Source organism: Pipistrellus hanaki (genome assembly GCF_964339955.1).
Source record: "Pipistrellus hanaki genome assembly, chromosome: 16".
Classification (NCBI taxonomy): domain Eukaryota; kingdom Metazoa; phylum Chordata; class Mammalia; order Chiroptera; family Vespertilionidae; genus Pipistrellus; species Pipistrellus hanaki.
Window position 1 is genome coordinate 34,216,392 of NC_140518.1, and position 25,866 is coordinate 34,242,257.

The 25,866-nt window shown below is 50.4% G+C and overlaps 1 protein-coding gene across 2 annotated transcripts in view; it reads right to left on the reverse strand.

Moving 5' to 3' along the window:
• Nucleotides 1-7,249: 7,249 nt before the first annotated feature.
• TRPV3 (transient receptor potential cation channel subfamily V member 3) overlaps nt 7,250-25,866 on the reverse strand; it is a gene marked incomplete at its 5' end in the record, with an annotated part of 31,591 nt that continues 12,974 nt past the window's right edge. Inside the window, 12 exons of one of the 2 annotated variants that reach the window (XM_084862945.1) lie at nt 7,250-7,523; nt 7,793-7,872; nt 9,411-9,523; nt 10,952-11,226; nt 12,755-12,821; nt 14,772-14,937; nt 16,895-16,968; nt 18,133-18,234; nt 19,244-19,402; nt 20,344-20,520; nt 22,568-22,848; nt 25,082-25,222. In XM_084862945.1, coding sequence (XP_084719071.1) covers nt 7,429-7,523; nt 7,793-7,872; nt 9,411-9,523; nt 10,952-11,226; nt 12,755-12,821; nt 14,772-14,937; nt 16,895-16,968; nt 18,133-18,234; nt 19,244-19,402; nt 20,344-20,520; nt 22,568-22,848; nt 25,082-25,222 — 1,730 coding nt within the window. In that variant the 3' untranslated portion in view covers nt 7,250-7,428. Of the gene's footprint in view, nt 7,527-7,792; nt 7,873-9,410; nt 9,524-10,951; nt 11,227-12,754; nt 12,822-14,771; nt 14,938-16,894; nt 16,969-18,132; nt 18,235-19,243; nt 19,403-20,343; nt 20,521-22,567; nt 22,849-25,081; nt 25,223-25,866 lie in introns of both variants that reach the window. The other variant, XM_084862946.1, reaches the window with a different exon arrangement.

Sequence of the window (25,866 nt, forward strand, 5' to 3'; positions counted from 1 at the left end):
TTTTACTTTTTATCCAATCCCAGGGTTCCCCTGCCCCGCTTTGCTTTATCCCACCTCCTTAATCTATCACCAATGGATTTCATGTAACCTACCTAAGTCCCTCCTTTGATTGCAATGTAACCTGCCATTTTCTGCAGAGCATTATCTCAATTCTTTGAGGTTCTACTTCCCTGCACATGGAGGAGTGAGGATGAGCTCCTGACTCCACTGTGGGGCAGGGCGGAGTTATCCTCCATTTTGTAACTGGACCCAGCCTAATCAGGGTTAGCCGAGGCAGTGACATCATCACTGACCCAAGTAAAACCCCTGGACTGGGCGAAATTTGCTCTCTCTTCCGCCATGCTGCCGGCGTGAGTGGGACAGAGCCCATGCTAGCATGGAAAAGGCTCTTTTGTTTATTGTATCGGACTCGACTCCCTGGTGGTCCTTGGGGATCACGAAGTCTGGGCGTAACAGCGTTAATGAAATAAATTAAGGACTTAATGTTAAAAATTGCAAGGTTCAGTGTAAGCCACTGTGGTTTCAGTTTTTGTATTGATTATTTCTAGCAAATCTAATTTTCTCTGACTCAAAGCCTATTGTCTTCAGAGTTTCTAATTAAGTGTGATTTTTTAAAAATCTATTACACATTGCTGTGTGGCTTTAGCCACTTTAGTTTTAGTGTATTTTGGTTTTATTTCTAAGCCTGCAAACTTGGTTTTCTCATTTATCAAATGGGGATAATCATAATATCAATGCCCCTCTCATAGGATCATTGTGAAGAATAAGTGAGATAATGCATATAAGCACTTCGCACAGTGACTAGCACAGATTAATAAATTATTCAAGTTCAAATATCTAACACAAAAGCCCTTTATGATCAGCTCCTCCTTCCCCCACTATCTCTCTAGACTCATCTCCCTTCAGGTCCTCTCTGTTCCAGTCGGCTTTGTGTCAGCTATTTCTTATTCCTTCACAGAAGATGGTCCTTCCACCTCGAATTTTCTTCCTCCTTTCTCCATCCCTCCCCACCACCCCCCTTCAGACCTCACTCTAGCTAATTCTTCTTTTTTCTTGAAAATGCAACTCAATTCACCCTAGCCGGTTTGACTCAGTGGATAGAGTGTTGATCTGTGGACTGAAGAGTCCTGTGTTGGATCCCAGTCAAAGTCATGTACCTCGGATGCAGGCTAGATCCCCAGGGAGCATGTGGGAAGCAACCAATTGATGTCTCTCTCTCTCTCTCTCTCTCTCTCTCTCTCTCTCTCTCTCTCTCTCTCTCTCTCTCTCTCTCTTCCTCTCAATCACTCTTTGTCTTTCCCCCTCCCTTCCACTCTCTCTAAAAATCAATGGGAAAATGCCCTGGGGTGAGGATTAACATAATAAATAAATAAATAAATAGCAACTCAACTCATTTCATCCATAAAGCCTTCTGGTCCTATTCCTTTCTTCTCTCTGCTTCCATCCCATCTCGAGGATATAACCAGTGTCTTTCTTTTTTTTCTTTTTCTTTTTTTTCTTTTTTTTTTCTTTTTGGTGTGTGCAACCTAATAAGTGCCAAATAAAGTTTAATTGAATAACTGAGTGTGCTCAAACTTCCCTTCTCTACTGAGAAGTCTTCCTATTACACCCCTGTCTATGCCTTCTCTTTGCCTTCTTTTCTTTCTCAGTCACTTCCTGACTACTCCCATCTCCCAAGTGAAATTCACTCCATTCCACACCTTTCACACTGTTACTTTGTCCCAAAGAATGGCAGGGAGGAGAATACACCCTTATAAGCCGGCAACCCCATAAAAAAAAACAAACAAAAAAAAACCAGATAAATATTCACATTCAACAATTCCCCCTGTACAAAAACTTTCAGTGGCTTCCCCTAACCCTTGTTAGGAAATCTCAAAGCCTCACCTAGGCCAGACAGGTCTTTTGGGTTCTGGCCTCCACCTGCCTCTCCAGCCCAATTTCATGTCACTTTCCCCTTGCTCCCAGCAATTTGGCCACACAGAGTCCTCCCTCCTCGGCTACCCTGAGCTCCCTACTACTCTGGGGTCTTTGCCCATTCTATTCCCTCTTCTTGAAACGCTGCTCCACCCCCACATTCCCTTTACCTGGACGACACTCATTTTTTTTTTTTTTTATTTTAGAGAGAGGGAGAGGGAGAGAGAGTGGCATCAATGCAAGAGAGACAGCAGCCAAGTCCAGAGCAACTAGGTCGGGAGCTGCAGTGACCAGACCCGGAGCAGCTGGTTGTGGAACGAACCAGAGCAACAGAGGCCAGGCCCGGAGCAGCCAGGCCCGGAACAGCTCGCTCCTCGCCTGCCCCTGCCCCAAGGCTGCCTCTCAGACATGGCTGGAAACTTTTGCGGGAACTTGAGGGTCTGCTGAATCAAGTGATGAAGGCTTAGATCTGGATATGTTGAGTTAGTATAGCGCTGGGGTGTTGATCTGTGAGTGCCTTGGGTGGGGCCTGGATGAGGCTGGTTGACCTATTTGGAAATGTCTTTTGTGTGAAGTGTATCATTGGACATGTGGAGGTATTATTGATATGAGAAAATGCTAAGTAACTGATTTACTATCTGAAAAGGGATTTACTATCGGGGAAAGGGAGGGAGGAAGAGACTGAACATAAACTGTGCACCTATGGATGAGGACAATGGGGGATGGGGAGGGGGTGGAGGGTGGGGTGGGAACCTGGTGGAGGGGGGAAGAAATGAGGAACCTTTGTAATAATATGAACAATAAAGATTGATTTTTTTTAAAAAAAAAATGCAAGAGAGAAACGTGGATTGCTTACCTCCTGTATGTGCCCTGACTGGGGATCCAACCTACAGTTTGATATGTGCCCTGACTGGGAATCAAACCGGCAACCCTTTGGTGCATGGGATGATGCTCCAACCAACTGAGCCACACGTGCCAGGGCAGTGACATTTATTCTTAAATGTGTTATCCAAGCTCACTGACACTACTAGACTAGCACCAGTAAACTTCAGTTTTATAAATGGGAATCATACAATATCAAAGGCTAAAAAAAATTGCAAAATACCTTTGGAAGGTAATTTTTCATAATATCAAGAGACATAAAACTGTTCACACTCATTGATTTAGGCATCACACTTTCAGGATATATCCAATAACAGGGATTTCCACCCTTTTTTAAATCAGTCCATCCAGAATGTTCCCATAGATGGCACATCTATTCCTATATTATAGCTAAAGCCTATTTGATCTAGGATGTGGATTATGTACAATTCCCATTTCTTGCCACTAAAGAAAACACATTCCATTAAAAGATGTTATTCTGGGAAGAATTTGAATTAAGTAAATAATTCACCAAATGCAGCATTTCACTCATTAATAAATTGTTTGGAAGTTCTGCAACCTATCAAGACACAGCAGTGTCTTGGTACTTAAGTTAAGAACTGTCATCTTTATGAAAGAATGAAAAAGTGCATATACATATGAGTTGGATAATAATAATGGTAATAACATCTGCTCTTCCATATCAATGTCCTCATTGCCTCCTCACAAAGGTTCTGTGAGGTAGAAAGAAGGGATTTTTTAAAAAAAAATATTTTTTATTGATTTTTTTACAGAGAGGAAGGAAGAGGGATAGAGAGCTAGATACATCGATCAGCTGCCTCCTGCACACCCCCTACTGATGATGTGTCTGCAACCAAGGTACATGCCCTTGACCAGAATCAAACCCGGGACCCTTCAGTCCACAGGCCAACGCTCCATCCACTAAGCCAAACCGGTTTCAACTAGAAAGAAGGGATTTGTCCTTTCTGGTCTCCAGGTTGAACCATGGTTTCCTATTCATGCAAAATAAGTTGAGAACCAGTGGGGGAGCCAGCAGGCCATGATGGGTAGATCATGGCCTGGGGGCCATGAACCACTAATGTTTTCTGGCTGTGATTCCTTGAGCATGTCATTCAACTCCCTGGGTCTCATTTTATTCAAACTCCTTCCAAAGTTGTAGAGGGCTTTCAATGGGGCATTGGAGGTGAATGCCCTCTGAGAGGTCAACACTGTACAAAGACGACCTGTTTTATTGTGCTGGCTCTGCCCCAGAGCGGGGACCAATACTAATGCTTCGGGTCCAAATGGTGGCTTTCCCTTTATCCACTCATGCTGAGTAACACTCTAGGATTCCTAGTAGGTCTTTATATTGGCACACTCCATACAAGAATAAGACACAATTATAACAAGGCAAAATAAATATTTATTAGAAATCATAAAAGCATTTCTTCAAGGACACTAACATGTTCTTACTCTATTTATGACTTCTTTCTCGAACATAGAGTCTCACACACACAATACTAAGAACAAGTAAGTAAATTAGAATTTAGAAGGATAAGGCACATTCAGTGAGAACAAGATGATAATTCTGCATTTGGAACCGAGATCACAGTAAAAAAAAAAAAAAAAAAAAAAAAAAAAAAAAAAAAAATGTAAATCAACGCAGAAATCAAGTATGGCGTACAGGCCAGGATGATGGCCCCTCTGCCTGGGTCCCGCCCGAAGCAACGGGACACAGCTCACCAGGCCTTGAGGAAGGAAAGGAACGTCAATAATACTGGGCTCTCTCAGGCAGGAGCCTTCCAAGAGCTTAATGACTTCACAGTACAACCTCGCACACCTTCTCCCACCCCAGGGAGGAAGGTAAGCACCATTTTTACTCCAAATAGATACATCATGTGATGTCCAGAATAATGGATTCTTCCTGAGGCAGAGTGTAGCCAAAGGAAAATTTCCAGCTCAAACCGTTACCTGAGCATGGGAGGTTCCATCCCTGGAATATGCCTTCCCCTTAAATTGCTGAAATGTAAATCATGGCATTTTAACATGCCCTAATATGCCCACGTGTGTGTGTGACCTGGTGTGTGTGTGTGTGTGTGTGTGTGTGTGTGTGTGTGTGTGTGTGTATTGTTGTTGTATGACATCTGTATCCACACTTGACTTTCAAATCTACCATAAGATCATAGGGACAATGTAGACCATCAACATGAATCGCCTGAGCAAAAAACCATAGCCCGCTGACATATGCCAACCACAAAGGCAGACTCAAATTTACTGAATAACTGCTTTTTAACATGATGGTGCATGGGGATATCTGTGGTCCAGAAACCCGAACACTCCAGTTTCAACCGCTGAGCTATGACTTCCTGCCTATGAACGAGTGTGCTTTCCTTTCTGAGCTCCAGTCCTAGTTGTAAAATAAGAGGACTCGTCCTTTTAACCTGATGCTCTTTGGCCCACTGCTTCCCTTCACCTGAGAAAACCCATCTAGGCTCAGACTAGCTAGGCTGAAAGCCTTCTGGGAATGATTATCCAGCACAGCAATGGTCCTGCCAATGAAATCTATCCAGCCCCACAGCTCTCCGTACCTGTGAGAAGACAAAGATCCCGTTACTGATTTCTATGTCCCTAACCTCCCAGCTTTTCTTCAAGCAAGAAATGGAAGTGGCTTAACCCATGCATATGGGAATCAAAGCGATTCTGGAATTCCCAGCTTCATCATGGAGAGCATGGCACCATGGACTCCCTTCAAACCAAGACATCTGTTCTCGCTGTATGTAAACGGGTAACTCTAGATACAGGACACTGATCTGCAGGCTAAAAGGACCTCAAAGTTCACCTGTGATCTTTATACATCATCCCTAATAGATTCTCAACCAGCTTCCGCTTAAACATCTCCAATATCTAGAGCAGTTGCAGGACTGAATGGAACCAAAACCTCTCCCCTGAAATGTCCCACCTTTGGCACTAGTTCTGCCCACATCTGGAACACATCTGCTCCTCCCACCTCCGTGACAGGCCTTCCCTTTTCCAGAGGACATGCCTAGTCCCTGCTCACACCTGAGCCTGGCCTGACCACTGCGCTGCAGAGCATGCTTGGCGCCTGAGTCAGCTGGAAGGGCACGGGCAGCTGCAGACTGTGTGGCTCTCAGGCTGCGTCCCTGACCCGGCCCATCAGGGGCACCAAGGCCCAAAGGCCACGTTTCTACTCACCCAGGTGCTGGCACCCAGAACAGCCCACAGCGGCTGCTTGGTTTGCACTTCTCCATTGGCCGCAAGTCAAATTATCTAGCCAATCGCCATGTCGCCTAAAGGCCAGATTCACTTTTGTGCCATTTCAAATTAAACTCATGGTTAATATAGCTATCATTCCACCTCAACAATTCCCACATGAATCCTTTTACCAGACAACCATCGGGAACATGTCTTCCATCTCTACTGCGTTTCTGCCCCCAAACTGGCTCCGTGTGACTTCAGGGGGAGGAAATCAGAGGATGAGGATCTAAAAGCAAAGCAACTCATCTTGGCAAATGCGCCGTTCTCACACACCTTTTCCCCGGCTTCCAAATTCACAGTTAGCCAAAATACTGAGTGCCAGAGCATTTCGGGTATGTTGTTGACTCCCTCCGATGAGAAACTCGGATGTGTCAGAGTAACCTCTGGGGTGGTAGCCCATAGGAATAGAGCAGCTGCTAGTTCTGTTTCAGGCGAAGCTGGGACCCAGCTCGGAGGCGGGCACTACCGCAGGGCGGGCGAGGAGGAGAGCCAGGCCTCTCTCCCCATCACAGCCTCCAGCTGGCTCCGGAGTCAGCCGGACACGCCGGGGCCGCCTCACGCTGTGCGTGTCTCATCGGGACTTTTGTGTGCGCAGAGAAAAGCTTTTTGTTTCTGCTCCGGCCACCCTGAGGCCTAGAACATAACACTCACATCCAGTCCCAAACCCTAACGTCTACATCTCCACTTTTAAAATCATGTACTTCATCGGAAGTAATTCTCATTTAAAACTGAAATGTCCTTTTTCTATTGAAAATAAAATAATAATTTTTAAAAAAAACAGTGTTAATTACACTACAAAAAAATGTCTCTCACTTGGAGACAGTTTGAGCCTTGGGTGCCAATGGGCACTCATTCCAAGGGTAGTTTCCTGTTCCCTGAAAGTTCTAGAAGGGCATTTCTGTAACTCACACCCCCTCTCCCCCAGGAGATCGGACTTGCTCAGTCCCCTGAATGTTCTGGAATGGGACCAAGAGTCCCTTCCCTTCAGAAGCCCCAGGCACAGCAGGGGAGAGGAGGGTGTGTGACTGCATCCCAAGGAGATGCTGGCAGGAAGACAGTTCCGTTCCTCGAGCCCTGCCCCTTCCCTACGGCTCCTCTTCCAGCCAAGCTGACCTGGTCACCAGCGGGTGAACCCAGGGACTTCAGGAATCGCAGGTTCAGGACTGCTGGCCATGCGTCTACACAAACTCTTCACCGAATAACAAAATCCAGGGTGTTTTCCACTCAGCAAAACTGGCAACTGCCTCTCGGTTCAGCCCGAGGGTGCCTTCTGCTTCCGGGCGGGCAGAGCCAGGCTCCATCACAGGCCAAGCCCTCAGCTCGCAGTCCCGGGCCAGCCTGCAGCGCCCATGCGCACACCAGCTCCGGATTCTGCTGCTACACCGAAGTTTCCGGAAACTCCTCTATTTCTTCGAACGCATTGAGGGTGGTTTTGCTGTTGCTCCTGGAAGAATCTTGGATTTTGTTGAAATCTGCTTTTAAAAAACACACACAACACACTATCTTAGAAATACAGCAGTCTGCAAGGTCGGTAATTCCATGTCTCAGTGCACCACCCAGTTTGCCGCTGCCCGACTTTTAGAAGTTATTCCAACGAGGGTTCCAAAGCATCAGGATTGGCAGGGACCGGAGGACCAATTTAACTCAATCCTCCCGTTTCACAGATGGGGAAATCAGGGCCCTCGGACTCAGTTTGCCCAAGGTCACATGGCCAGACAGGAATGGCCGTCACACGTCCTACCTGCTCGTCTCACGGACCCGGGATCTTCGTTGAGGAAGGAGACGTGTGTTTTCCATTCAGTCCACTTCACCTCGTTGATCCTGTGAGTGTAATAATCATTGGCACTATTCACAACTGCACCTCATTAAACACAGACAAATAGCATGGCATTTGGGGGGTCCTAGACAGCTCCCCCCGTCTCTCCCAGGGATCAGGGTTCGAAACCTGCCCAAGTCCCCATTTTCCCAGGCCTCCAGGGCTCAGTCTCCTCCCAGTGTGTGAGCCCCCAAAACTCAGAGAGGCAGAACGGGGACTTCTTCAGACAGCAGCAGCCGAAGCCGGTTTGGCTCAGTGGTAGAGCATCGGTCTGTGGACTGAAAGGTCCCGGGCTCGATTCCGGTCAGGGGCATGTACATTGGTTGCGGGCATATCCCCGGTAGGGGGTGTGCAAGAGGCAGCTGGTCGATGTTTCTCTCTCATCGACGTTTCTAGCTCTCTATCTCTCTCCCTTCCTCTCTGTAAAAAATCAATAAAATATATATATTAAAAAAAAAAAAAAAGACAGCAGCAGTGTGCCTGACTGGTGAGGGGCAGTTCTTGGGGAAGGAGGGAAGGCAGTAAAGGAGGAGGTGGGGAGGAGTTAGGGCCCTCGCTGAGAAGATGTGAGAGTGTGAGAATGAAAAACATAGACCAGCAAACTCATTAGTCAACAGAACCAAATATTAGCAGTACAACAATTGAAATTTATTTTAAGAGCCAAACTTTTTAAACTTAAACTATATAGGTAGGTACATTGTTATTAACTTAATTAGGGTACTCCTTCAATCGCACTGTACGTGCATGCCCGCATGTAGTATTTTGTGGAAGAGCCACACTCAAGGGGCTAAAGAGCCATATGTGGCTTGCGAGCTGCAGTTGGCCGACCACTGGCAAAGACGGCTAACTAGGGTTAAGGTGGCACTAGAAGGTGGTTGGGATTCAAATCCCCAAAGAGTAAACAGTATCTACGGTGTTGGATCACAACTGGCGGCGGCAGTCTGGCTAAAGTTCACCCTCAGAGACCATCTCTACCGTGAATGTGTCAGAATCAGAGACAATCACAGAGGGAAGTGATGGCTGGGGGCGGTTTCAGTCAGAGAAGTAGAAAGGAAGGTGGTCTGTAGGGTCAGGCAGTCAGATGGGGTAGGAAGAGACGGACTGGGCAGGAAAGACAGTCATGGCAGGTGCAAGCACTTTTTTAAAATAAAAAAACTTGGCATTTGTCCAAGGTAGCTGTCTCATTTCCATCGCCAGTGACAGTGTGCCTCCGGTCCCCTATGTCACTGACCCGCAGGGTGGCCAGAGGACAGAGTGCCACTTGGAAAGCCTTCCCTAACCCTCCTCAGGAAAGGGAGGGGCTGGGAGGCCGTCCACCCGCACAGAGAGGGACCGAGGCAGCAGGGTCTCCCTTCCTGCCCTCCTGCCGCTCAGGAAGCCTCGTCCCAGGCAGCGGCCCCGGAAGGGCACATCGCCTTCTGGAGGGTCCAGCACAGGCGTGGCTGTGGGCGGCCCGCAGGGGCAGCACTGCTTCTCCAGCAGTCACTGACCTGCCCTCCTGACCCCCCACAGGCCGCCCCGGAGGGCCCTCCCCCTCCGTTACCGCAGACACAGCCGGAAATCTTCCTCCGCCACTTTACACAGCTCTCCCGTCCGGAACTTGCTCCGCAGCCATTCCGGCAGCATCTTCTCAAACTCTAAGATCGTCCTGGCTCTCTGGGGACAGAAACCAGCCTAAGCACGTCGCCGAGGAGCCAGCCCAGGAGCACAGTTGTGTGTGTGTGCACACATGCACGCACACACATACACATGCACACAAAGTACGCACACACAAAGTGCACACACACAAGTACATGTACACATAAGTGCATGCATACATACACACACAAGCACACACACTAAGTACTCACCCACAAGTTCATGCACATATACACACACAAATACACACACACACAAAGTACATACCCATAAGTCCATACTCAAGTGCACACATGTAAAATACACACCCACAAGTGCATGTACACATACACACACACAAAGTACATACCCACAAGTCCAAACACAAGTGCACACATGTAAAGTACACACTCACAAGTGCATGCACACATACACACACAAGTACACACACAAAGTACATACCCACAAGTCCATACATAAGAGCACACATGTAAAGTACACACCCACAAGTGCATGCACGTATACACAAACAAATGCATGTGCACACAGCCCACTCCAACCCCACTGGAAGCTTAGTACATAGAACCTGAGGTTCAGCTAATCTACAGAATTCAAAAATGAAAAACCAGAAAACCTGGGAAAGGTGTCCAAATTGCTTTAAACATGACATAAACAATGTTTCTGGGAGTCCAGGCGCTTCCTAACTGAAAATGTTAGGATCCTGGGTCCCACAGTGACGGGAAGTGCAGGCGTCATGTGGTCCCATTTCCATCCCAGGCTTGGAATCCCCTCGGTGGCAGCTTTCCTGGCAATAATTTGTCCAATCTCTCCTAAATATTATCGACAAGCCGATGAAGAAGGCCCTAGTAACTAGAAAATTCCTTTTGTCAAATCAAAGCTTTTTTTCTTGTAGTTGCCCCATATACTTCAGTGCTGCCTTCTGGCATCATAGAGAGAAGTTTCTCCCTCTTTCACAAGCTCTGCAGGTATCTGAAGAGATATCACCTCCTCAAGCCTAGCCTCAGTGCCATTTTTCAAAAGGCATGGTTTCCCGCCCTCTCCCAAGCCTGCTCACCACCTCCGGCCATTACTGTGGTGGTGGTGTCCTCAGCATGTAAGGCCCGCAGTAGGTGAGGACAGTTGAGGCCAGGATGGAGGAGAGCAGGATTATCACCTCCCTTGTGCTATGCCCTTATACTCCTCTGAATGTAACCTAAGGTCACATTTCAACATCCACATGTCACACCATGACTCTGAGCAGAGCACTCCCATAAGCCTGAGTTGCTCTCACACCTGCTGTTGACCCTATACTCCAGGAACCGAGGCCAGTGCTTCCTCAAACCTGGCCAAGCACAGGGAGCTTTGCAGATTCCCAGGCCCCGCCCCAGCTCCCCCAGTGCTGGTGGTCAATGGCGTGTAGTGAACGGAGTCCCTGTGAAGGCTCTGCACCAGGTCTCCCAGGCTCACCTGCAGGCGCCAGATGCGCTCGCTCTCCTTGGAGACGTTCTCCACGGTCTCCCCCATGAGGGCGATGAGCATGTTGAGGAGGAGGACGAAGGTGAGGATGACGTAGGTGATGAGCAGGAACAGGAAGAGGATGGGGTACTTGGAGTTCTGCTGGATGTTCAGGTCGCCCAGGCCGATGGTGAGCTTGAAGAGTTCCAGCACGGCGTCGCTGAAGCTGCCGTAGGAGCTGCATTCCTTGTTGTCCTCGGGACACTTCTCAATCAGCGAGGCCAGGGCTGGGAGGACATACCAGGGTGCTCTCGTCAGCCTCTGGGCCTGGTTCATTACCCAAAAAGCTCATGCCTACGTGCAGGTACACACATGCCCCCACACACTGCGGGCCTGCCTCCTGCCCGCTTCCTCTGGCCCTTTCAGCTCCATCTCCAGCCCCAGCTCTCCCAGAAGAGCTGGTTCTCTGCAGAAAGCCCTTCTTGCCTAACAAAGCCCATGCCCTTCTGTGCCTCCTTTACCCACCGTCCAGCCCTTGATTGCTCGCAGCCTTGCAGAGTTGCTAATTGTAATCTATGTGTGGCCCTGGCTCCCCATCCAGGCTTTGAGCTCCCGACTAGCCCAGGTCCTCTCCACAAGAATGAGGTCCAGAGTGTCCCCCCAATGCTCTGTAGTGAGACCCCCTGGCCAAGGCCTGAAGCCCTCTCTTCTCCTCTTTCCAACACACTACAGCAGTGGCTCTTTGCTGGCTGGCTGGGTGGATGGTCAAATGAATGAGCAAATAGATGGATGAATAAACAAGATAATGAAAGATCAAATAAATAAGCAAATTATGACACAGAAAGGGTAGCAGGCAGATGGAAACAGCTGCTTAGCTTCAAATGCCAATGACCACTGGGGGGGAAACCGGCATGGAAATATAAGACCAAATCTCCCCATGCAGAGGTCAGAAATAGAACCAGGTTGTGCTGGTCCTATTTGTTGTAAACAGAGAGGTTTTAAGAGGAGGCCTCTCATCCCTGAGAGACAAAAGGCTCTCACAGGTCTGTCTGAAGAGAACTCTGAGAATACATAAAGTGGAGGGCCAAAGGGGAGTACCTCAGTTCATTACTTCCTTCCTAGTTTTCAAAGGCCATCATCAAATTTCTGTGACTTCACTTCCCCATCTGTAAAATGGGGCCAAAACCCCTGCCCAGCCTCTCTCGGTTGTGAGGGTCACGTGGGTGGATGTGAAAGTGGGAGGCACATCCCACAGTGGGGATGGATGAGAGCGACAGGCCTGATTGCATCCTAGAGTCTAAGTCAGTGTTTCCCAACCTTCTCTCATGATGAGAATCACCTGGTGGAGTTGTTAAAACACAGATTCCCGAATCCCAACTAAGAAGTGCTAAACTAGAATTTTGGGGAACATATAGGTAAAATTGTATACTTAACTAGTGCTCTAAGACAGATGTTATATACAGAGCACTAAGTTAGGTATGCAATTTTACCTATATGTTCTCAAAAATTCTAGTTTAGCACTTCTTAGTTGGGATTCAGGAATCTGTGTTTTAACAACTCCACCAGGTGATTCTCATCATGAGAGAAGGTTGGGAAACACTGGTCTAAGTCTTAGTCACTTTACGATCAGGGATGATGATTCCCCCTTGACTGAGATGCGAGAGAAGAAAAAGATGATTGGAAAATGCTAAGCACAGCAAGGCTCTGTGGTTGCTGATGTAATTGCTGCTGAGGCTGCTCTGTGCTTTGTCATTCTGACATCTGTATAAAGTGCTTTACAAATGTGGGAGTTACTATTCTTTATAAATCATTTACCTACTCCGAATCCAAGTAAGAACACGATATATACAAACAAGAACTTCAGAACATCATGCAAAATGACCTACAAAGAAAAAAGAATGATTTGAGAGTGAGATCTGAGGACATAATCACCGTACACCGCTCTCGCTGCTTCTCCCACCCTAACCATGGCCTCAACTCAGGCCCTTCCCCCTTACCCTTGGCCACGTCCCCCTGGTGCTCCAAAGCTCAGCTCTGGACCCCACCTTCTCCAAGGAGCCTTCTGTTCCTGATCTCCTCCCTCCTCCCCGCTCCCTCCTGGAAGACAGTCGGTCTCTGTCCCTGCTGATTCACTCTGTCCATGAGCACCTGTCCCTACTGATTCACGTCTGGGATCCTCCCTCTTCCTGGGGCAGTGGTGTGCTGGAGCCAGCTCATACCAGCTCACCAGAGCTGCCTATTACAATTTCCTGAATTGTGTGAGCTGGTTGTTAAACATGGCCACTAATAAAAATTAAATCATATCAACTTATAAGTAAATACATGATATGAAAAATAGAGATAATAGTCAAAACTCATCACTTCTTAGTTATCTTACTACATTTTAGAATTACCTATGCTCTCAATGTTATTTACATCTATTGTAGCTATATGGTAGTAATACTATTAACAGTGTTACTGTGCATCTCTTCCCAGCTCCGTGTTCAAAGATGTCATGTTGGTAGCTGGAACCACTAGGGTGGGAGTAATTATACCATAGATATTGGTAAATGTGCCCAGCTGGTGTGGCTCAGTGGTTGAGCATCAACTCATGAACTAGGAAGTCATGATTCAATTCCTGGTCATGGCACATTGGGGTTGTGGGCTCCATTGCATATGGGAGGCAGCCGATCAATGATTCTCATCATCAATGTTTCTATCCTTCTCTCTCTCTCTCTCTCTCCCTTCCTCTCTCTAAAATCAATAAAAATATTTTTTAAAGAAATTGAAAAAGCTACAAATCAGAGATTGACTCATTGTTTTGTTGATTGCCTAGATCTAGATGTAAGAGAGCCATGGAGAAAATGTTAAAGCAAATTAAACTTTAAAATGTGTCCTATCTGTAGCTGCTACATTGTGAATAACACAATAATAATGAAATGGTCTTCTAGTATTTGAACACTATTATCCAACTCAGCAAAGAAGTGGCTCACATCATGGTCAAACAACTGAAGTTCTACCATGTCTTTATTTTCACCTTCGTTTTATTCCTTAGAGAAAAATACCAACCAACACTTATGTCGTAGAAGAACACTCGTTTGTCGGTTGAAACCATTGGTTAGCAACAGATATAAGCACTCAACAAAAATCAGCAACTTGCCCTAACCGGTTTGTCTCAGTGGATAGAGCATCGGCCTGCGGACTCAAAGGTCCCAGGTTGGATTCCGGTCAAAGGCATGTACCGTGGTTGTGGGCACATACCCAGTGGGGAGTATGCAGGAGGCAGCTGATTGATGTTTCTCTCTCATCGATGTTTCTAACTCTCCCTCTCCCTCTCCCTTCCTCTCTGTAAAAAAATCAATAAAAAATATATTTTTTTAAATCAACAACTTACTCAGTGAGACTCTACTAGCTATGTGGAATTTACTATGATAGTATTGTATGTTTTATTAGAAAGGGAACTGTGTGTTACATCCTTTAAATAATAAATTTTATAATAACCATTTATGAATCTCTCTCTCTGTGTGTGTGTGTGTGTGTGTGTGTGTGTGTGTGTGTATGTCTCCAGTTGTTAAATACTCACCAGCACACCACTACCTGGAGCTGAGAACATTCCTTCCCCAAGTGTATCCCTTCTCAATGCCCAATAAGCCCAGGCATTTTAGGGTCTGGACACTTAAAGCTGACCAAAGGCAAATGGAGACAGTGGCTTAAATAAATAAATAGCAGCAGTCTGCCCTGTGGGCAAGCCCCCTTTGCTCTCCAGATCTCAGTTTCCCCATCTGAAAAGTGAGCATCCTCTGAGGGCCCTCCCAGCCTGCACATCTCTGATGCTCGGAAGCCCCGAACCAACCTTCTGGATCATGACGCTGTACATGCCCATGGACTGGAACCCCCGCGTGTAGTAGAGCATGTTCGCCCAGCCCAGGGCCATGGCCAGCACGAGGCAGGCGAGGTACTCTTTGTAGGCAAACAAGTACAAGAAGACAGACAGTATCACAAGCACAGCTTGGACAAAACTGTTCAGGAGACACAGGAGACAAGGGCCTTACTTACTTGGAGCAACGGACTTTTTAAAAGCACAGATCCCCAAGGCCCCACCAGGTTCTGGTTCAGAGGACCTGGAGAGCAGCCCCGGAGGCTGTATGTTTTTAAATCACCCACATGATTTCCTTTTTAAATCCCTCTATGATTCTCACATAGACTAGGGAACCACTGGGGTAGAGAAAGGATACAATGGGTAATTGCATGTGTAATCAAAATGATAAAAGCTGAAAACATCTATACTTATAAGCCAATCTTAACAAAAGTATCCTCTAACCTACTTTTTGTGTGTGTGTGTGTGTGTGTGTGTGTGTGTGTGTGTGTTTTAATCTTTTAACAGCATGGACCGACCTGGAGATGATTGTGCCAAGTGAAATAAGCCAGTCACAAAAAAATAAATACCATAGGATTTCACTGATATGATGTCCTTAGAGTGGTCAAATCAAATTCATAGAGACAGAAAGCAGAATGGAGGTCACCAAGAACTGGAGAAGGGGAATCGGGACGGGCTGTTTAATGGCTATAGTTCCGGTTTTGCCAGATGAAAAAAAATCTAGAGATTGGCGGCACAGCGTCGTGAACACTTAAAAATGGTTAAGGTGGTATGTGTATTTTCCCACAGCAACTTAAAATATTTCAAGTACCATATATACCAAATATACAAGATCGAAATCTACTCCTACACAGTGTGTGTTGTGGTATCTACACTCACAGGACTCAGTAATTCAGGCATCTGGATAAAAATCTTCTCTTGCTTCTTCCATCAGACAGTCCCCACCATTAGAAAATAACTGGTTAAAGTTAGGGCACAGGCCACCTTGTTTTTCTCGACAGGCAAATGTTTGGGTGCTGGGTGCACTGGGGCCTGAAGGGAAGAAGCACATCTACACCTTTCTCTACGCTAACAAAACAGCCAACAAGCAGAAGAGCGTGGCAAGGCATCAGTGCCTTTTGTGTGCACTGAAACCACTGGCTGTACAAATGGTTCTTCTCTGGAACCACCATACTTTCTCAAAGGTGACAAACTCTCCGGTGACTTGCATCGTGGGGCAGTGCCGCCCCGGCCTATCTATCCTTCACTGCAGTGTCTGGGGGCCCCACCTGCTCACAGGGATGAAGAGCTTGGTTTACGCCTCTGGCAGGCAGGTACACCCTTAATAAAACACCTTAAAAAAAAAAGCCTCCAGGTCCTACAGACCCAGCCTCCCGAAGAACTCAGAGCAGGGACTTCAGGGCATCCACGCAGTTATGAAGCCAACATTCTTCAACGCGTGCGCAGGGGTTCCATCGGCCTCTGCTCATTCAGAGACAGGTCCTCTGAGGTCAGCTGCACACAACCTCCTTCAGACAGGTCTGGGCTAGGCTTTCTGGCAAGAGCCCAATGGTAGCCAAGCCTGCACTGGCATGAGGAGGGGATGATGGAGCGGGACTGGCTTCAGTGCCACTGACGTTCCGAGTGACTGGGAGGGACTCGCTTCCCTGCTCTGGGCCTCAGTTTCCATACCAGCAGATGAGACTCAGTGATTCCTCAAACACTTTCCAGCTCTGGTCTGCAAGATGGTACTTCTAGACCCCATACAACTTGGAGGAAGTGGGCAGGAACCCTCCATAAGAAGGGAAACAGCAGTGCTGAGCCTCTCCGTGCCCTCCCCCAGCTGCCTGCCACCTGAGGCTCCGTGGCAGGGTGGAGTCAGCCATCCCTGCAGCCAGATGGGGGCACTGTCCTAGTGTTTTCTGGGCCTCTCTCTGGGCATCTAGGTATGTGTCTCTCTTACCAGAAGTGAGAAAGGCGGTCCCTAGCCGTGGGAGCGTAGCAGATTGGCTGGGACCGGGCGACGTGGGAGGGCACTCGTTTCAGAGGGACACAGCGACCACCACATAGGACCTCAGCCCTGCCTGTGAGCTGGCGGCCAAGGGGATGGGCCTACTTACAAGACAAAGTGAAACCAGGCATCCGAGAGGATGGACTGCAGATCTGAGGGTCTCAGCAGGAAGATCGCGATGCCCTGAGGCCAGAAAGGAAAGGAAGGCTTCAGCCTCTTCCTGTCTCTCAGTTGTGGGGTGGAGGGGTGTCTGAGGATGGGGGCTCTCCCCAGGCCTGAGACTCAGTGTGTGAAGGCCCAGCCGGAGCCCAGGTGAGGGCTCCTGAGGGGCCCTGTGCCTGGAGAGCAGAGGTGAGCCCAGGGTGCAGGCTCCTCCGATCTTGGTGTATCTCTCACCCTCACCCTCACCCCCACCCCAGAACCTGCGAGGCAGCACAACATGTAGCTACCTGCCATCCCCCAAGCACCGGGATGGCAAAAGTAGGTGAATAGTAATAATAATAATAATAAAGAATACAATAATTAATAAATAATGATATAGGAATCAGCCCTGTGCTTCAAGTACTCACAACTGTGGACCTACTTTTGCCCACCACCTTGGAGCCTTAGTTCAGACTGAGATGCCCACTCAGGAATGACCTTCTCCGCCATGTCCTCAGGTCCACTTCTACCATGATGAGTGCCATCTCTGCACTCAAGCCTTCCCTCCTTCCCCTGCCCCAGTACAAAGGTCATCTCTTTTCTTCTGAGCACCGAACCCAACGCAGGGCCTCTTCACCGTCTATCGCAAAGTCTAGAAGTTTGTGTCCCTTGGAAATCCCCTACCAGACCGTGAGCTCAAGAGGACAGCTCTTCCCTCCCTATCACCGCCCCAGGGCTCCACATTAGCTGACGTTCAGAATCTACCTGTTGACTCATTGGTTGGATGGATGGATAAAGGGACCAATCAAATGATCAATTGATAAACAGATGGAAGGATGGAAGGACAGAGGGTAAGGATGAATGGGTATTCAGATGGATGAATGAGTGGCTGGGTCACTGAGAGAGGGCAGGTAGTTGAATGAGTGGACAGAGAGGAGAGGAAGATGGGTTACTGAGTGGCTCGGATGGGTAGATAAATGGCAAATAGATGGACAGATGGGTGGAGGGGTACATAGATGAAGTAGGTAAGATAGACCTGCTTGATTATTTATTTCCACTTTGTGACTAAGAAATCTAAAGCCTAGAAGGGGGATGGCTCCCCAGAGCCCCCCAGCAGTAATGGCAGAGCAGGGAGGGACCAAAACCAAGCCTGCAGTCACCTGCCTGCATGGCAGGCCAGTCCGGAGGGCTCAGTGGCCCACTCACCTCCTTCACTGCGATGCACATGGCCCAGATGAGCACGAACATCCTTCCCAGGAGCTGCAGCCACCCCATCTTGTGCGTCAGGGCCAAGGGGTGTGGCAGGGCCTGGGGAGAAGGGGGAGAATGGAGGGTGCAGGATGGGGAGTGAGGAGGGCAGGGGTAGTGCCAGCTCTGGAGGGACCTTGCAGAACCCTCGGGCTGGGCCGCAGCCAGCAGGGAGCCCGATCTCTGCACAGGGCTAGAGGAGGAATGGCAGACCGGGCCCTGCTTCCCCCACCCACGCTGGGGATCCAGATCTCCACAGCGAGGAACATGCTCACAGCCCTCACACCTCCTTACAGGACCCCATCCATATTCAGACACTCACAGGACCTCATCACCGTCAAATAAAGCTGAAACTCTGCGCCCGGGATAATGGATGGAAGCTAAGGCCCAGGGTGGTGGGAAATCTTGTGTAAGTGACCTGCCCCCCCCCCTTACTGCCCCACTTCCATATCCTGTGGCCCTCACATCAGAAACACCCAATCAGCCGAAACCAGTTTGGCTCAGTGGATAGAGCATCGGCCTGCGGACTGAAAGGTCCCGGGTTTGATTCCGGCCAAGGGCATGTACCATGGTTGCGGGTACATGCCCAGTAGGGGGTGTGCAAGAGGCAGCTGATCGATGATTCTCTCTCACCGATGTTTCTAGCTCTCTATCCCTCTCCCTTCCTCTCTGCAAAAAAATCAATAAAATGTATTTTTAAAAAAGAAGAAGAAGAAGAAGAAGAAGAAGAAGAAGAAGAAGAAGAAGAAGAAGAAGAAGAAGAAGAAAGAAAGAAAGAAGCACCCAATCAGCTCTAGATTTAGACAGAGCCTGGGCTCTGGGTCTCTGAATCCTCTAGTTCTCCTCCCAACACGGGTCAGCCTGGGGCTGAGCACCTGGGGCTAAGCCCAGCTAAGCTCCGGAGACATAACCAGTTCCCTAGGAACTGTGAGGGATGACCATTAACTAGCGAAGCCCAAGAAAATCTTTGGGCCTCTCTGGGCCTCGGTTTCTCCATCTGCACATGGGGCGGCTCCACGCTCCTGCAGCCCTGACCCCCCCCACCCTCCCCATCAAGGGGCCCACGTACCTCCTCCTCCCGGGGTCGGTAGTAGGAGATGAGCGTCAGTGTGATGTTGTAGAAGAAGTAAAAGAAGAAGGACAGGAAGAACATGTACTTGGCAAACTTCTTCCACTTGATACGCAGCAGCGTGTGCAGGGGCTCCAGGGTCAGCATCTCGTGCCGGTTCTGGGGGTACACGGCCACAGTCACCACGGAGACCAAGGGGGGAGGAACCATTGTCAAAGGCCCCCATTTCAAAGGAAGCTCTGAGGCAGCACTGCCCAGCAGGGGGCAGTCATTCTGCCCAATGGACTGGTCCGGCAGGAAATGTCAGGAGAGCAATTTCCAGCTCCAGAGGCTCCTTGCCAGCGGGCCCGAATGCCTCAGGAGCTGGGCTCCCAGCGGGAGCACCGGCTGGTCTGCTCCGTGGGAAGCAAGGGCTGGAAGGGAGAAGGAGTATGCCTGAGGGTCTGGCTCCAACTGAGCCCCTCTTCGCTGTGCAACCTTAGGAAAGCCCCTGACCTTTCTGGTCCTGCATCTCCTCATCTGTACAACCGATATCCATCAAGCTGCCCTGCCCACTAGGCTGCCCAGAGGGTCCGTGAAGAACCCAGACAAGGCAAGCTCTGGAAAGCATGATTCTTGGTAAAATGTAAAGACTGAAGGTTCATTTTCCCCCAAAGCCAAAAGCTCTCACTGCTGATCCTGTCTCTTCCCCTCACCACCCCTTCTTGCCTCCTCCAGGGAGGCTTCCCTGACTGCCACAACTATGTACTCCCTGCCCCTCACTTGGGGCCAGGTTTGGGAGAAAAAGGGGATTCTAAGCATGGCCACAGAGAATGAATAAGGTGTGTGTGGGGGGGGTGGGGGGGGGGAGATCAACATCAGCTATCCCCACTCCCACCACCAGATCCGCACGGCCCAGAACGCTGGGGCCAGGAGACCCTCACCCAAGGAGCCCTGGAACAAGCGAACCCCACACAGGCCCTGCCACATTGTGCCAACTCTGCCCATTGAGGCAAAGGAATGGGGGATTGCAGGCATGTCCAGCTAGAGGCTTGGGGTCTTCCCAGTGTCCCCAGAGCCCGCCCCTCCCCGGGCCCTTCCCCAGCCCCCGGGAGACCCACGTCAATGTTGGTATTGTAGACAATGATTTCCAGCACCGAGTTGTCGGTTGTGGTGTCTACGTTGGTGAGGTCGTAGAGCGAGGATGAAACGGGCCCATATGCCCAGTCGGTGAACTTCCTGGACAAGCTCCGGAGTGGCTTCTCCTTGATCTCACGACCGAGGATGTACTTCAGGATCTGGGGACAGGAAGTGGGACAACTCTCAGCCACAGAATGGAGCCAGGAAGAGGCTCTTAAAACCCAGTTCAGTGAAGAATCTGGGAACCTACAATTACGGGAGATAATTTCTGCTAGGCCTGGATCTGAGGAGAAACTAGAAGTCTTCCAGCTTCCCCATCCCACCCTCAATCAAGACCTGCCAGCTGAGGCTCCCTGCTCTGGCCAGACACACGGAGATGTAAGACACCAGCCTTACAGAGAGGCGGGGGGGCCTCTAAGTCAGTGATCCTCGAACTCTGCTGCATAGTAGGACATTGGGGGAACATTAAAAAGTCCCACTTCACCCTGGCTGGTTTGGCTCAGTGGATAGAGCATTGACCTGTGAACTGAAGGGTCCCCGGCTCGATTCCAGTCAAGGACATGCACCTCAGTTGCAGACTCAATCCCTGGCCTGGTTAGGAGGTTACCAATCAATGTGTCTCTCTCGAATTGATGTTTCTCTCTTTCTGTCTCTCCCCCTCCTGCTCTCTCCAAAAATTCTATATAATAATAGTGTAACATGCAAATAACCCAACGGCCGAACAGTGGAACGACCATCCAGATGACCATCCTGACAACCATCTGCGACACGCTATAACACCCACTGACACCAGGCCAGCCAGGCGGGTGCAATGCGATTGGTCAGGGGCCCAGCCATCGCCCCATGTTCGCCCCGCACTGGGAGGCCCAGGCCACCAGCCTGTGGGGCAATCAATCAAGGGGCTCCACAATCTCCCCAAAGAGGAAGGCGCAGGCCACCCACTGGCGGGCTGCAATGGGCGGATGGGGCCTCCCTCTGTGAGGGAAGTCTGGGTCCCGGGTGCCAGAGGGAAGCCAGTGCTGGCAGGCAGGGGAAGGAAGGCCTACTCTTGCATGAATTTCATGCATCGGGCCTCTAGTAAATAAATAAATACATGCATGCATAGTCCCACACCACTGTCTGACTCAATCCACTGACTGACTCAATCCAAGCCTCTGGAGGGAGCCCAGGCATCTGGAGCTTGTAAAGCTCCCTGGGTGGTTCCAAGGGGCAGGTTGGATGGGTAGCCTGTTCTCCAGCTCACTATGCCCCGAAAGCTGCGTTTTGGGGTATCCTAGCACCCTGGGAGCCAGGGCTTCCCAAGGCCCGGCAGGAGGGACCTGTTAAAGAGGACAGTGTCAGAGCCCTGGTCTCACGTGAGTCAGTGGGGCTCCCATCTCCTCTCACACAGAAGCCTTGTCTGCACAGCCCAGGCAGAGAGCTCCCCAAAGTCAGTGTCTGTGTCTTAAGCACAGAAAGAGGGGGGGGGGGGGGTTACACAATTCCTCCTTTGTCAAAGCTGTTCTCCATTCCCTCCTCCCCTAACAAGACAATGAAAAGGTCCCTTGTGGGACCAGCCCTGACCACTAAACCAGGGCCCAAGGCCCTTGGGGCACCCGTTCCCCACCCCCACCCCCCACCTTGATCTCAGACCAAGCGTGGCTCCAACCACCAGGAGGTGTGAGCCCGCCCCAGCTCCAGTCTCCACCAAGGCTCCTGGGTAAGCCTTGAGTTCCATGGCCGCATCACACGAGCACAAAGGGCCATAGCAGTCACGTGCTCTGCTGGGCTCTTCACCCTAGGAGCAGGCTGGGATCGCTCCAGAGACGGGACTAGCAGCCCATCGGCTCCGGATCCCGAGCAGCCATTCTGGGGCTCCTGTCCTCATGAGAGGCTAAAGGCCCCCCAGAGTCAGACACTCAGCCACACTCAGCACCCACCACCCAGGAATCCTCAGCCACAGGCATTGGAGATTGTGTCATGCAGCCTTAAGGCTCCCCCACTCTGGGGGAGACAGAAGAAACACGGAGTGTGAGGGCCTAAATCAGGAGGGTGGGCCTGCGCACTGCCTCTCGGAGGCTCGGTGCGGCCATCAGAACAAGCCCCGCTCGGCCACAGCTGCCCTTCTGAACCTAAGACGTTCCCCTGGCTGAGGCGTGACCTATGGGGCCTCAGGCTGGCAGCCGGTAGAGTGCCCCTGCCCTCCCACCTGCCCCCAAGCCCCACCTCGGCCTTGCCCATCTTGGCGGCCAGCTGCAGCGGGGTGAGGCCGTCGTTGTTGCGCATGGTCTCCAGCTCCCAGTTGCCGCTCCTCAGCAAGATCATGTCATACATGCGCTTGACGAAGTCATTCTGTGTCTTGAAGTCTTCGGCCACCGTCACCAGGGCGTGGAGGATGTTGTTGCCCCGGGAGTCCTGCGAGGTGATGTCTGTCAGCTCGTTCTCCATCAGCAGCTGCACGATCTCGGGCTGGTTGGTACACGCTGCCAAGGCAAGGGGTGTCTCGCCTGGGGGGAGGAGAACACTGGGGTTCGGTTCTCTCCTGGACCAGAGTAGTGTTCCCCAGGTCCCAGGACTGAAGCCCCTATCCTGACCATCTCCGGAGGATAGATCCCTGAGGCTTCCTCTCCCTGGCTCCCCCTGATGGGAAGAAACTGAAGCTAGATCATTGCAATAATGGCTGCGAATGGTCAGCAAACTCATTAGTCAGCAGAGCCAAACATCAACAGTACAACGGCTGACGTTTCTGTTGAGAGCCAAATTTTTTAAACTTAAACTTCTGCCGGGACCGGTTTGGCTCAATGGATAGAGCGTCAGCTTGGGGACTGAAGGGTCCCGGGTTCGATTCCGGTCAAGGGCATGTACCTTGGTTGCGGGCATGTCCCCAGTGGGGGGTGTGCAGGAGGCAGCTGATCGATGACTCTCTTTCATCGATGTTTCTGACTCTCTATCTCTCTCCCTTCCTCTCTGTATAGAATCAATAAAATATATTTTTTAAAAATAAAAAATAAAAAAAAATAAACTTAAACTTCTTCTAACGCCACTTCTTCAACATAGACTCACCCAGGCCGTGGTATTTTGTGGAAGAGCCACCCTCAGGGGGCCAAAGAGCCGCATGTGGCTCTCAAGCCACAGTTTGCCGACCATGGCAATAACCCATTCTCTAAAACACACCAAGCATTTCCCTGCCTCAGGGCCTTTGCACAGGCTGTTCCCCTACCTGTAATGCTGTTTCTCAGATATCTGCATCCCTCCCTCCCTCACTTCCTCCAAGTCTTTGTTCAAATGTCACCTTTTCAATGAGTCACCCTAACTGTCCTATTTAAAATTGAAACCCACCTCCTGGCTGCCCTAGAACTCTGCTTCCACTTCCCCTGCTTTACTTTTTTTTTTTTTTTTTTTTTTTCCAATAGCATTTGTCATTTTCTAGCATGTTAATTAACATTTTACTGTGTTTATCACTGATGTTCTCTTTCCCATCTAGAACGTTAACTTCCATGCGGGGAGGGACCTTTGTTTTGCTCAGCGATAACATTTCAAACGCGTAGAACAGTACCTTCTGTGTATAGTGAGTGATCGAGGAATACTTAAGAATGGAGGCAGGTGTCACACGCTGGGTCACACAGCAAGCCCAAGGCGGAGCCAGGACTGGACGGCAGGTCTCCTGCAGCTCACCCCCCTTTCTCATCCCACCCAACACATGTTTCCCAGCACCGGCTCCAACCAGACCCAATCTTGGGCAATGAACTGGACAAGGCCTGTCCTCACGGCCACCCAGACCCTTCTAGCCCTGCTGATGCAAAAACCACCCAAAGAGAAAACCGATCAGTGGTTGTCAAACAGTCAGGGCTGGGGTGGGGTGGGAAGCAAGGCTGAATACAAACTTGTCCCAGGAAGATGTTTGGTGTGACCGAGCTGTGTGTTCCCTGCCCTAGCCTGGTGCTATGCATGTGTGGCAACAAACAGAATTGTAAATTAAAATGGCTGAGTTTCACTCTGTCTAAATTACACATTGAAAATATATCGTTCACCTACAACCATGGTCGGCAAACTGCGGCTCGCGAGCCACATGCGGCTCTTGGGCCCCATGAGTGTGGCTCTTCCACAAAATACCACGGCCTGAGCGAGTCTATTTTGAAGAAGTGGCATTCGAAGAAGTTCAAGTTTTAAAAATGTGGCTGTCAAAAGAAATGTCAATCGCTGTGCTGTTGATATTTGGCTCTGCTGACTAATGAGTTTGCAGACCACTGGCCTGTAACATCACAACCCCGATTGCTTTTGGACTCCCTACCCTGTCGGTCAGAGGATTTTCATACTCACCCTCTTGACTGGCCTTGCAGTCCTGAGGCCCTGAGCACAGAGGCCAGAGGCCAGAGCTGGCGGCGGGGACGCCCACACCCGTCCTCCTTCCCTGGGCAGCTCACCCCCTGCTCAGAGCCTTCTCCTCGCCTGTGACCCAGCCCGGCCTGCTTCTCCCTCCAGGTCCCTGTTCCTCTCAGACCACTGGGTGCCTTCTTAGAAACTCCCTCCCTGCAGGCTCGCCACCCCCCAGCCCCGCCCTCACCGGCCCAATTCACAAGGGTCGCCCGGCCCCCACTCTGGACCAGGTTCTACACCCCGGACAGCTCAGAGCAGGCCTCCAGCCCCAGCGCCTCTGGGGGCCCAGTCTGGGGGCGGCCCCCCCTCCGCCCTCCTCCCGGACCCCGCCTCAGCCCAGCCCCAGCCCTGCCGGACACCCACCGAAGTAGAAGCCCTCGTGCTGGTACTTGGGGTTGAAGAAGACCCCCTTGGCGTGGGCGTTGACGTCGGCGCCGGCCGCGATGAGCAGCGCGGTGAGGTCTCGCTGCCGCCGCTCGATGGCGATGTTCAGCGCCGTCTGCCCTGCGCACAGGGTGGGGGACAAGGGGGTGGCGGGGGGCGCTCAGCGAGCCGCTGAGATCCTGGTGACCCCCTGTCTGGCCTCTTTCCCGCCTCCACGGAATTATGGCGAGGTAAGCCGCCCGCCTGGGCTTAGGGACACAGTGCCCAGGGGATGCAGTTTGGCTTCTCGTTCCGCAGTAGCACAGTCTCGCTACCACCCAGGAGGGGGCGCTCCAGGACCGGGGCAGGGGCTCTGCACCCAGTCCCGAGGCCGAGGGCCTGTAGGCCGCCATCCAGTACGTCTAACAAGGTCGCTGGGGCCAGCTCAAGGCCTGATAAGCCAGGTGAACCTTAGAACCTGACCCTGAGAGCCAGGGAGGCAGCAGGTGTTGAAGTAGGAAAGTGACATGACCCGAGTTTGGGATTGAGTGCATGTGCGTTTTCAGACCTCTCTGGCTGCAAAATTGGAGGAGGCCTTCACAAGATCCCAGACCTATGTGGAACTCTGCTCCGGGGGAGCGGAGAACCCTAAGAGAAAGAGTCCTCAGGGTGGTCTGTGGGGCCTGGGGAAGAAGGGGTGTCTCAGGTTAGGTCCGGTGTCTGGCCTGGGAGCTGGGTGACTGGTGCTGGGGACTGAGGATGGAACAGGGGTCAAGGAGCAGGGG